General features: G+C 43.2%; 1 protein-coding gene across 1 annotated transcript; it reads left to right on the top strand.

The window, feature by feature from the left end:
• The first annotated feature begins 1,266 nt into the window (after nt 1–1,266).
• On the top strand, nt 1,267–4,857 carry LOC125092275 (melanoma-associated antigen B10-like). The gene is made up of 3 exons (XM_047716662.1): nt 1,267–1,329; nt 3,221–3,344; nt 3,444–4,857. Exons 2-3 carry the CDS (start codon nt 3,270–3,272, stop codon nt 4,317–4,319), a joined length of 951 nt encoding a protein of 316 aa, XP_047572618.1. The 5' UTR covers nt 1,267–1,329; nt 3,221–3,269; the 3' UTR covers nt 4,320–4,857.
• Nucleotides 4,858–13,134: the final 8,277 nt, after the last annotated feature.

Raw genomic sequence — 13,134 nt, 5'->3', positions numbered from 1 at the left:
GAGTGGGTAGATCTGCTGGTTAAAAGAACCACAGGCAAGCCCAGCATCCTTTCCCACTCCCACCCCCACCAATCTCCCAACCCCCCCACCAAAAAATGCCCCCTGACCAGTGTCAGACAATATAGCTCCCCTGTGTCACCCATTAAGTAATGTTACTGATGGAATCTGGGAGAGCTACATCTCTCCACTGCTCTAATCATTCCATGCATCCATGCCAGTGACCAAAGTTATGAGAGATCTTGACACCTGATGGAAAAGGCTATTTCTTCCCTTATATACATGGCCTTCTGCCACTGAGATTGAAGCTATGCAAGCAGGTGGGGATTCAGAATGTTTAAAATAGGCCAAGTATTACCAAGTATTACCAATGAGTGCAGTGCCCTTGTGCAACTGCAAGGAGGGAAAACTGGAGCGGGAATTCATGGAGGCTAATTACCCCAGTGGCCCTTGGAATAAAGGGCTGAGTGTAGACATGCCTTGAAAAACAACCCAGGTGTTATCCCCAGCTCTGGTTACCTCCTGTAGTTCCTGACTTCCTTGCACACCAGAGGGCAGATGTATTCTGGCTGTGTTTGGTGGTCTGTGTTGCTACCAGATACTGACTAGAGTAGGGGGTAGACTCACAATGCAAACGTTTACAGGGTGGATGGAAAACTACTGGAGATGGTACACTTTCTTGTTAAGCTGGGAATGATGGTTATATGTGAAGTCCAAAACTCCATTATTGCCACAACCCTCATTCGATTGAATTGAAATTTTTAAAAATATTTAATAAAAAAAATTAAAAACATGATTCTGGACTAACCATTCTCAAAATTATCACACAATCTACAGAAATTTTTATATCCACATCCTCAGGCCATTAGAGGGAAGGGTCCCAAACCCTAAGAAGTAACAGTTAAGATCCTGAGGGAGTTCTTTGGGAGCCATTCCACCCATAACAGAATGGACCTATACAGACCCATCCCTGCTATCAGCACTTCTAAGCCCATAACTCGCTGTTAGGTTCAGGGGCTCCTTCACTTCACCCTCTGGCAACTGGGAATGGAGGGTTGGAAGGTGGGATACCCGAGGACGAAGTCTTGGCTTGAGGCTTGCTGACTCAAATCACGAAAGAGTCGTGCCCCAGACCTTCCAGGAGACAAGGAAAGACCTCTAAATAAGTTTCGCCAGAGTCTTCCACCTCCACAAAAAAGACTCCACCCCTCACCTCCAAAGGCCACACCCCTGCCCTCAGCCCCTATGGAAATAACCGGAAGTGGATTCCCCCCAACTTCCGTCTCTGGCTTCTCGGAGAAGTGAAAGTATTGTTCCGGCTAGTGGTATCAGGTGAGCAGGAGAACTCTCAGGAAGAGTTCCATTCCGTCTGGAATTAGGGTAAAGACCCTGAATGAGATTTGAGGGCACACCACCCCCCCATTCCCCACTCTGTGCCTGTGGAATGCGCGCATGGCCGTGCACACCAGAAAGACGGGGGGCTGGCGGGGGGAGGCGGCTGGCAGAATCCCGGAAGACCCCGGACTAGGATTACCTGATGTAGTGCCCTTAAATTCTCCCTTTCTGGACAGGGAGTGGATGGTATCAGATCAGGGGTTGGCACTGGGCCTTCCAGGAGTTAGTTGAGGACCCTAAGTTCTGATGCAACCACCTACAACAGATGAGAAAGGCTACTCCGAACCCGGGCCCCTCCGGTCAGGCCTGGGAGACCCCGGTGGGAGTGGCCGGATATAAGATACCTAGAATTTTACCTCTGGTCTCAGGGAAATGAAAGAATTGGTGCAAAGGGGACTGTGTAAGTTAGAGGGAGAAGACCCAGGCTCTCTCAGGAGGTAAGATAAGGCCCTTCATGAGATATGAGGATATCCACTATCCAGTAAGAGTGGGCTGCAAAGAGTCGGGCCCTGCCATCAGCAACAGTGACTCTGGGGCAAGGAACATCTGCTGTAGTACCTTCTAAATTCTTCCTTTGTAGATTCAAAGAGGAGATGGCATTGGGGTGGGGTTTCTGGCCTCGGGTCAGTGAATAGAAGAGTCTGAGGTCCTAACATAAGTAAAGGTGAGGACACTGAGTGAGGTCCGAGTGACCTCCCACCCCAAAAAAGATGGGTTTTCAGAGTCCTGATACTGTTCTCAGCCTAGGGAGGGCCAAGGTGAGAGTGGTTGGATGCAAAGCATCCTGAATTACAAAATCTGGCATTTCAAAGTGAATGGCCTCATGTGAGAGGGGCTGCTTTAGGTTTTGAAAGGAACTACTTCTAGGTCCTGCCAGGAGGTAGTGCAAAAACTGTGAGTAAAGTTTGAGGGGACCCCTGTACCTCAAAAGGTAAGGGGTCACACAGATTTCTGACAGGCCCTGGACAGGAATTGTCTGATGAAGCATCCATTGAATCCTCCTTGTGAGAACTTAGAGAGGTGAGGGCATTGGACTGGAGCATCAGCCTCGGAAAAGCAGAAAGAGGTTACAGGTTCTAACAAGAGTAATGAGAAAGACCTTGACTGAGTTCTGAGAAAACCACTGACTTCATATTAAAGCAGGTCTGCACAGAGTGCCAACCATGCTATAAGCCCTGAAGGTATCAGGCAGATATGTCAGACTAAGGGCTCCCTAATGACCTCTTCAGTAATTTTTAAAAATATAAGGGCCTTGTCTTAAAATGTGGTCTCACACCAGGAGAGGGAAGCGTACCAAGCCCTACCAGAAGATGAGGTGAGGACCCTGAGCGAACAGTAAGGACCCTAATTACCCCAGGATGGAGAGAGTCCTTCTGAGCTCTTCCCTTATTGTCATCCTTGAGGAGATATGGTCAGTTGAAGTCTCCCTCAATTTCTCCTCTGGAATCAAAGGGAGATGAAGTATTGAAATGAGGTCAGCATGAAAGCAATAAAGGGAAACCAGAAGCGGCCAGAAGCCAAAATGATAGTCCTGAAAGTGAAATGAGAGAAACACACCTACCCCAAACAGAGGGGCCTCCATAGTGCCTGGATATTCTAGGCCTTGCTGTCACCCTAGAAAGCCCTAGGCAGATCAGGCAGGTAGCAGTTTAAGGTGAACTCTTGTTACTTTCACAAGGTTCTCAGGAAACAAGCTGAGAAGAGAAAATGAACACTGTGAATTCCTTGAGCAGTGCACGTAAGAAAACCTGCAGAGGTAGTCATTAATAAAACCAAGACAGCATCGCCCTGTGAATGGGCACACACCATCTTATCCTCTTTCTTCCAGGTCACTGGTTCACCTGTCCACATCTCTGCTGCACCTGAACAGAGTCATCATGCCTCGGGGTCAGAAGAGTAAGCTCCGGGCCCGTGAGAGACATCGACAGGCCCGAGAAGGTTCACAGGATCTGGTAAGTGCTCAAGCCGCTGCTCAGTTGCACTCCTCTTCCTCCCCTCATTTGGAAGACATTCCTTTAGAGCTCACTAGCTGAATCATTTGCAATCCCCAGGGTCCTCGGACAGCCACATTCACCGCCACTACTGCTGCAGCTGTGTCATACATGAGATCAAATGAAGGCACCAATGAAGTACAGGGAAGGCCAAGATCCTCCCAGAATCCAACAGCCACTGAGCCCTTCCATAGAAGCCCTCTGGGGGAGAAGGTGTTTATATTGGTATACTACCTGCTATATAAGTATCAAACAAAAGAGCCCATTACCAAGGCAGATATGCTTAGAAATGTAATTCAGATCTATAGGAATTACTTCCATGTGATCCTCAGGAAAGCCTCTGATCACTTAGAGCTGGTCTTTGGCCTCGACATGAAGGAGGTGGATCCCAATAGGCACATCTATGTGCTCGTCAACAAACTGGAACCAAGCTATGATGGGAAGCTGAGTAATGAGAGTAGTGTGCCTGAGACCGGTCTGCTGATGACCGTTCTGGGTGTGATCTTCACAAAGGGTAACTGTGCCACTGAGGAGCAAGTCTGGGAAGTGCTGAATATGATGGGGTTATATCCTGGGAGGAAGCACTTCATCTATGGGGAGCCCAGGAAGCTCATCACCAGAGATTTGGTGAAAGAAAATTATCTGGAGTACAGGCAGGTGGTCAACAGTGATCCTCCACGCTATGAGTTCCTGTGGGGTCCCAGAGCCCACGCTGAGACCAGCAAGATGAGGGTTCTTGAATTTTTGGCCAAGATCCATGATACCATCCCCTCTGCCTTCCCATCCTATTATGAAGAGGCTTTGAGGGATGAGGAAGAACGAGCCCAAGCCAGAGCTGCAGCCAAGGCTCTTATTGCTGCCAGGGCTAATGCACGCTCCAGGGCCATGGCCAGTGCCCGTTCCAGGGCCATGGCTAGCAGCTCCTCCCACCCCTAGTAAAATGTGAGACAGATTCTTCATTTTGTTGTTAAAAAAAAAAAATACATGTTCTCCTTAGTGGAAGGTCAGGGTGGGGCAGAGAAAACAGACTGTATAACATGTTTATGTTCCCATTTTATATGTTAATTTTTAATTGTTTTTTTCTTTTGATAGAAGGTTTATTAGCTTCAAAAATCCAAGGTTATGAATGATATTTTCAAATTTTGTGCTGTATATGAGATTTAAGAGTAAGAGATTATTATTTTGTAAACCAAATTGGGAAATTCCTCATCTTATTTACTGATTTGGACTATGATAACCTATCAGTGGATTAGGAATTTCCTTGGAAATGTAAAAGAATTCATGAATTCAAGAATTCAAGAATTTCTTGACTTGGGGTCAAGAAATAGAGAAAAAAGTAAAAGATGGCCAAATATTGCATTTTCTTTTCACTTTTAGTTCATTCAAAACTAAATGATATTGCCTGTATACATATACATATAGATTATTTAAGAATGTAGGATTAATTATAGCACAATAAATTAGACCTCTTGCACACTGTCTCGTTTATTTCTCAGACATTCCTTCAGCATCTTTGGGAGGCTTCCTGCTAGTACTGGGAGTGTCAGAATAAACCAGACCCACTCACGGTGCCCATAGAGTTTTAGAGTGTAGAAACAGCTGTCAAGTAAGAAAGAGAATGGGATACACCCTAATACCTAAGGACATGTGGAAAGGAGAGGACATGGGAGGATCCAGATGTGAGAAGTCAAGTGTAAGCACCCCGAGGCTAGTGGGTCTGGGGCCTTGGAAAACTGCAAGTCCTTTGGTGTGAGTCAGCTTTACCTGAAGCTGGATGGTGGATCAGATGAAGCTTCTGTGGGAGTGAGGCAAGGGCCAAACCCTCAGAAGCTGTGTCCAGAGTTAAGAGGCTAAAGCCTGGAATGGGGATGCCAGCTCAGTCAGTTAACCCTCTGCCTTTGCAGCTCAGGTCATGATCCTGGGATCGAGCCCCAATCAGGTTCCCTGCTTAGTGAGAAGACTGCTTCTTCCTCTCTCTCTGCTCTGCTACACTCCACTCATGCTCTCTCTCCCTCACTCTCTCTCTCAAGTAAAATATTAAAAAAATAAAGCCTGGGATGGAAAACTATTTCTAGAAATTACTTATTAAGACCACGAATTAGCCAGAAATGGGACAGAAATTAAAGGTGCCCTGTGCTCTTGTCTCAGTATAGGTGAACACAGTGCACAAACTAGATATTTTATGTAGATTGTTTCCAGGGAGTCTCTGAGAAATAAGGGTAATTAATTACACCTTAACCTGTGATTCTCAGAAGCCATTTTGCTGGCAATCTTTGACTTACACTGTCAAAGACAGAGCTCACTCTTTTAATTTTTTTTTTTAGAGCTCACTCTTTTAATAGGGTATTTAAATTAAGTTATCTTGAGTATAAATTGGTAAACTCAAAAAAAAAAGAGATAGATGTTTTGATGAGAGTGAACCAGGTAGTCCTTGACACATTTTCTATGAACGTTCTATGCATCCAGTGGGGGAAGATTTTCCCAGCTCATGATAAAAATCCTCAAAATGTTCCTTAGCGGGTAACTTACTTTTATTTGATTGAAAGTATCTTGGCTGATTTGGTGTGCTATGTATTAGAGCTTTGTATTGCTATGTATATTCTCTGACATATCCAGGATAAAAATATATTTTAAAATTCCAAGATAGGAGTTTGGTAGCATTTGATGTCAGAATTTTAATAGTAATAACTGGTAATTATCAAAAATCCAAAAAGCCATTCCTTGTACCAGGTGCCTTACATAAATTACATTCCAGCAGTTTTTAACCTCACAAGGTATCACTGAGCCAGAGAGCAAGCTGACTACATTAAGCCCATTTTGCAGATGAGAAACCTGAGGCACACATATCTCTGAAATTTTCAGGACTTCACATGTTTCAGAAAACACAACCCTGAGAATAAAGCCCTGGTCTGAATTCCTCTGGATCCCATGCTCTTGCAGCCTGAGGCCAACCTTCTGTCTCTTAATTACTTTCTCTTCTCACTATTCCACGATGGCTCTCAGGCAATGAAAGAAAGACCCTGTGGCCAAAGTACTAAAAGCAGATTTAAAGAAGGAAGGTGCAGATGAAAATCAAGCACAATTTGGGGGTTGTTCATGGGGTTCTTTTTCCTAGGATCCTCCTGCCCCTCACCCCAGGGTCCCTTGAGAGCTGGCTCTCCCCTCCTCTGAGCACTTGTGTGGAGTCCCCAGTCCCGGCACTTTCCTGCATGACAGCTCCCTCCACTGGGACTTCCCCACTGGGCCTTTGTGTCCAAACTAGGATCTGACCTGATGGCCAGCTCTCCTCTGTGTCCTCCTCTGGAGGCTGCACCTGATTCTGGTGGAAGAGACAGCCGCTGTCCCTCGGCCTCCCCTGACTCAGAGCATTCCAACTCCCTAAGGCTCCCATCTCTCCCCCTGGCTCTTCCTATCACAGCAATTGCCTTCCCCTGTAATTCTGACAGTGAGGTTTAGACACTTCCTTACCCCTGCCCCCGACCCTGGATACCTCCACCACATTCACAGAAGTCTGTTTTATTTTTTTAATTTTTTTAAAGATTTTATTTATTTATTTGACAGACAGAGATCACAAGTAGGCAAAGAGGCAGGCAGAGAGAGAGGAAGGGAGGCAGGCTCCCTGCTGAGCAGAGAACCCAATGTGGGGCTCGATCCCAGGACCCTGGGATCATGACCTGGCCCGAAGGCAGAGGCTTTAACCCACTGAGCCACCCAGGTGCCCCTGTTTTTTTTTTTAATAGGAAATTTATTAATTTTATTTTTTATAAACATATATTTTTATCCCCAGGGGTACAGGTCTGTGAATCACCAGGTTTACACACTTCACAGCACTCACCATAGCACATACCCTCCCCAGTGTCCATAATCCCACCCCCCTCCCAGCAGGCCCCTGTTTTTTTTTTTTTTAATTTAATTTATTTTCAGTGTTCCAGAATTCATTGCTTATGCACCACACCCAGTGCTCCATGCTTGCTGATAGGTAGACTCTAATTTGACACAGAATATAGTGGCTATAATATCTTGGAGCAAAAATATATTCATGAAGTTAGGAGATATTAAGAAGAAGATAAAATATAAATAAAGGAAAACTAAAGCTAATGAATTATTTGAGACTGGCCACTGAATTCACACACTGAACAGTAAGCTTCACTGAGTGGTCAAAAACCAAAGCCTCCCTCCTACATGGTAGATGAGGAGGGGCGGTAAATCACTGTGTAGCAACCATTGGCAGATGATGGATTCTAACAGACCCTGTAGTTTTTCAGGAATTTATAGTAGTTTTCTAAGGCTGCTGTAACAAATCACCACAAATTTGCTGCTTTACAACAACACATGTTTGTTATCTCAGTAGGTATTATCTGCATTTCTGTACGTGTAAAGGCTGGGATGGGTTTGCTAGATTCTGTGCTGGGATTTTTGCAGCCCGGAGTCAAGCTTTCAGCTGGTAGGCCTCTCCTCCTGAGTTCTGGGAAGAATCTCCTTCCAATATCATGCAGGTTGTTGGCAGGTGCAGTTCTTTTTTTTTTTTTTAAGATTTTTTTTTTTTAATTTATTTGACAGACAGATCACAAGTAGGCAGAGAGGCAGGCAGAGAGAGACAGGAGGAGGAGGCAGGCTCCCTGCTGAGCTGAGAGCCCGATGCGGGACTCGATCCCAGGACCCTGAGATCATGACCTGAGCCGAAGGCAGAGGCCTCAACCACTGAGCCACCCAGGCGCCCGGCAGGTGCAGTTCTTTGTGGAAATAATACTGAGGCCTTGTTTTTTGTTTGTATTTTTATTTTTTATTTTTATTTTTTTCTGTCAGCCAAAGCTGACAGAGTTTTTCTAGGCCTCCAGTCCTGAGCCCATCTACTTTGAGTCCGCAAGACAATATTGCATCCTTCTCACCTTTGGAATCTCTCTAACTGCCCCTCCCCAACTCTGCTGCATTTCTTCTGTATCCAGTCAGAGAAAGTTCTCTGTTTATAAGGGCTCATGTCATTTGATTGGGCCCACTCTGATAATGCAGTGTAATCTCTTTATTTTAAAGTCGTTTTCATAACCTCACTACATCTACAAAGTAGAACAACAAATTCACAGGTTTCAGAGATAAGGGTATGGGTATCTTCATGGAGCAATTACTCAGTCTACTCCAAGGTGGAAAAAGTCTCCCGGGAGACATGCCAGCTTTGATAAGAAAAGAAAAACTAACAGGCCATCATTTTACTGACTTTTGTCTGTATATGCTGCAGGGGAAAATCCTGGTTTTCAGTGTGCCCAAAGATACCTGTACAAGTGTTCAGTCATGTTCATCAAGTGGTGTATAGCAGAAACTCAAGTTATGATATGACCATGGAGCAAAAGGAAGAAGTAAATTCTCACAGTCTTGGGACTGTAGAGGTTATTGAAAAGGTCAGGGCAGGAAGGTGCTATATAGAGTGAAGAAGGATGATGCATCCCTGCTGAGATTTCCAGTGTCCTTTAGAAAAATGCTGTGATTCTGTATTTGAACACCTGTCACATAGTAGGCAATTCAAAAGATTTGGAGTGTTGCTAGGCAATTTTGGCCTTCTTGGAAACTTCTCCAAGAATGAAGAGGGCTTTTGTCATACAAATTCTAAGTGTTGTACTCTACTGATGACCTACTCTGTAACTGTTTATAGAGAGACTCTAAGTGTTCTTCCACATCGTGTCTTTCTCCCCTTCATGGGCTCATGGGTACACTATATTGTCAAATGTATTTGTATTAGAAAAAGGTTTTGTGACTACCCTTGCCACTGAAATATGAACAGAAACAATGGTTGTCATTTGCAGACCAAGGCATTTGAGAGTCAGTACGCCACTTTTATGCTTTCTGTCCCATACAGCAGAATCAAGGAGATCCTGTGTTAAGAGGTTGATCCATGCTATGTAAGCAGACTCTATCCCTGGGTCACCAGATAGGAAAGATCCTGCCAGCCCATCAGGCCTTATGTGTATGAGAAGTAAACTTTTGTAGTGTTAAGTCATTCAGATTTCAAGCTTCTTCCATTACATTACATAGTAATTACTTCATCTGAATATCACACAGCTACTTTTTCTATTGTTAGCCTTTCTTAAATATACTAAATACAAAATAGTGCACATATTCTTATTTTTAGCTTAACAGAATTTATTTTTTTTTATTTAATTTTATTTTTTCAGTGTTCCACGATTCATTGTTTATGCACCACACCCAGTGCTCCATGGAGTGCACATATTCTTGGTGCTAAAGAAATTCTAAAAATATGGATAAATCAGAAAGCCCTTTCCTTACTACATCTTGCAAAACTCAGCACTCCCCAGAAGTAACCACAATTTTAAAATGTTGCATATATTATTTTAAAATATAGTCTGGGCTTTTTCTTACATAAACATACTGGAAAAATACAATTTGAGGACTTTTTAATGTACTTGGATAATGGTGCACATATTGTTTTTTCTCTTGCCCATGTCCCTAATAAAATGAATGCAGGATCTTTCTGTGAGAGCACATACAGATCCACCTGACTCTTAACTAGTCCCCAAAATTCTAATGTGCAGATATGCCACAATTAATTTAATCAGTATCCTCCTGATGGACCATAAGTTGTTTTTCATTTGTTGCTATAACTAATAAAACTGATATCAACATTATTAAATATAAAATATTGGATAAATATGGATGTTCTCATAGGAAAGATAGAGAAGTGAACATTGAGTTAAAGTGGAAGTAGTGTGATGACTACAAATTTTTATGAGTTAATATTCTGTTTCAATAATGCTGTACCATTTTATATTCTCACATATTAATGCACATAAATATCCTAAACTCTCACAGGCATTCTAATCAATTTTAAATGCTGATCAATCTTTTGTGTCAAAATAAATCCTCACCATTATTTTATTTGGAATTTCCATGTTTTCTAATTATATACTTCAAAAAATAATTCTTTAATAATTAATTCCCCATCCATAGTAAGCACAATTTTTTGCCAGGTATCTTGAGTACTGGGGTATCTGTGAGTAAGTGTTTCAAAATTCTGTCGATAAAATTTTTTCCACTTACTATAAGAAGCAAGGATTTGGTCAGAATGACTAGGTCTCAGAAAATAGTCAAGACAGGATGCTGTCAACTAGTGAGGAGTATCAGGAGGTCTGAAGGGTAAAGAAATTTGTAGAGCCCCTGAGAGAGACCACATACTAAACAAAACCCAGATAGCCTAGGGCAGGCTGGCAGTCTGGGTTGTGAATTTACAGCTCAGTGTATAATGGAAAGGGGACCAGAAGGAGAAAGCATGTGGAATCTTGGAGGGTCCTGGACAACTTCCAGGAAAAGGCTTGGAATATCTATGTATCTTTATTACCAGCCTAAAGTGGCACAGCTATTTGAGTGGGTGGATCTTTAGGATGAAAAAACCAGAGGCATACTTGATACCACTCTGTGCCTTAGAATCCCTCCTGCCCCCTCTCAGTCAGAATATAGTTAGTTCCCATGCATCACCCAGTGATAATATTAATGAATTTTGGGAAGCCTGTATCTCTTCACTACTTTCATGGTTCTGTGCATCCTCTCCAGTATACCAGGGCCAAGAGTTGTCTTGATGCCTGATGGAGAAGGTTATTTCTTCTCCTGTGTACAGCACCCTTCCAGCACTGAAGTTGAGGCTAGACCATTAAAAAATGATCTAGATGCTAAGTCAACTTAGACTGCCTCCCCTGTTTCCTGCAGAGCAGTAATGTCCTATGGCTCTGTCTGCTGGGTTATGATGCCACCGTATACGTTCTGGGGGCAGAGAGCTGAACCCAGGTGTGTAAATGTTTTATAGAAGGGATGGAGAGAATCACTGCAAATAGTGCCAGTCCTTGTTAAATTGACTGGAGGTGATGGTGCTATGTAGTGCTTAAAGCTCTTTATTATTATAATAACTCTGGCTTGACTGAATTTAAAAAAAAGTACAATTCTGTATCGGCTATTTTCAACATTTTCATTTCTGTAGTAAATATTACTACCTTTCAATGAAAACTGATGTTATTGGACCAGAGTATCAATCTCAAGCTAGCAGAGAGAACGATCCCAGGCCCAAACAGAAGTAAAGGTGAGAAGCAGGAGGAAAGTCTGAATGAAATGCCCATCAGAGAACAGACTGCCCACACAGAGCCTTGCCTCTGCTGTCTGCATTGGGAACACTGGTTATAGCTGTTAAGCACAGGCACTGCTTCACTGCACCCTCCTGAGATTGGGGTGGGGGAAGGACATATAGGTGGGGGGGGTTGGCTTTGATCTAAAGCTAGCCGACTTGGTTCAGCAGAAAAGGGAGTCCCTGGAGTCAAGTTGAGTCTAGGAGTCAAGTTTGGAAATCTGAGTGAGGACTGAGGATATTTTCTCCTGCAAAACAGAGGGACCAGCTTAGAGCCCCACCCTTACTGTCAGCCCTGGCAGGCTCTATGCAGTGGTCTCAGGAATTGGCTTCCCTTTACCTCTGCCTCTGGTGTCTCAGAGTAGTGAAGGCTTTGTTATGAGTGCGGAGAAGTCAGGTCAGCTGATGGAGGAGGAGCCCAGGCCCTGCCATGAGGTAAGGTAAAGACCTTGAGTGATGTTTGAGGGGACCACCCACCCCAGATTTGAAGGGAATCCCACAGAGTACCAACTCTGCTTCCAGCCCTGGTAGACCCAGGCAGGTACAACCTAATTTAGCACCTCTAAATTCTCCCTGTGTGTTTCTGGCTGCTGAGAGTTTTAGACCAGGGTATTGACCTCAGGCCAGCAGAGGGAGGAAGCCCAGGCTCTAACAGAAGTAAACTTAAGAACTCCAAATGAAGTCTAAAGAAACCACCCACAACAGAACAGAGGGATCTCCACAGAGCCCAACCCCTGCTGTCAGTACTGGCAGGCTCCAGGAACAGCGGCTGAATGAGAGACTTGAACATTGGTGGACACTAGGTAAGTATACCACAAATTGCCATATTCGTATTTCTTTAAAATCATTTATTTTTAAATAAACTTATAAATTAGTTTTATATTTCTAGAAAAGTTGCAAAGATGGTACAGAGTTCCTTTATGCCTAGCACTCACTCTCCCTTATTCTTAGAATCTTATATTAATATGATACATTTGTCACAACTAATGAACCAATATCTATACATTATTATTAACTAAAGTCCATACTTCATACAGATTTCCTTTATGTTTTCCCTAATATCTTTTTTTCTGGCCCAAGATCCCACCCATGATATCACATTGTATTTAGTCATCATTTCTCCTAGGCTCCTTTAGGTGGTGACAGATTGTCACTTTCCTTATTTTTTATGACCTTGACAGTTTTGGAAGGTATTTTGTACTGTCCCTCAACTGGGATGTGTTCGATGTTTTTCTCAAGATTAGACTGGCACTATGATTTCTTGGAGGGAAGGCCTCGGTAGTAAGGTACTATTTTCATTACATTCTATCGAGGGCACATACCATAAACATGACTTAACTGATGATATCACCTTGATCAGCTACCCAGGTAGTATTTGTAAAGTTTCTCTACTGTAAAGCTACTCTTTCCCCTTCCTTTCAATACAGTACTCCTTGGGGAAAAAAAGTCATCATGCTCAGCCTACACTCAAAGAGTGGGGAGTTTCCATCTCCTCGAGGGTAGATTAGCTACATGAATTTTTTTGTAATTAGTCTATACATACAATTTGTCTATTATCCCAGATTTATTTATTCATTAAGCTACCTATTTATAGAAGCATGGATTCAGGGCTATTTATTTTATTTATTTATT

The sequence above is a fragment of the Lutra lutra genome, chromosome X (assembly GCF_902655055.1).
Source record: "Lutra lutra chromosome X, mLutLut1.2, whole genome shotgun sequence".
Taxonomy (NCBI): domain Eukaryota; kingdom Metazoa; phylum Chordata; class Mammalia; order Carnivora; family Mustelidae; genus Lutra; species Lutra lutra.
This window is presented reverse-complemented; position numbering and strand designations above follow the sequence as displayed.

What these genes read in the sequence shown, in the direction of transcription:
- LOC125092275 (XM_047716662.1), top strand. Translation starts at nt 3,270, where the DNA reads ATGCCTCGGGGTCAGAAGAGTAAGCTCCGGGCCCGTGAGAGACATCGA. An exon ending in GAGAAGGTTCACAGGATCTG is followed by an intron (nt 3,345 to 3,443) that starts GTAAGTGCTCAA and finishes TGCAATCCCCAG; the next exon opens with GGTCCTCGGACAGCCACATT.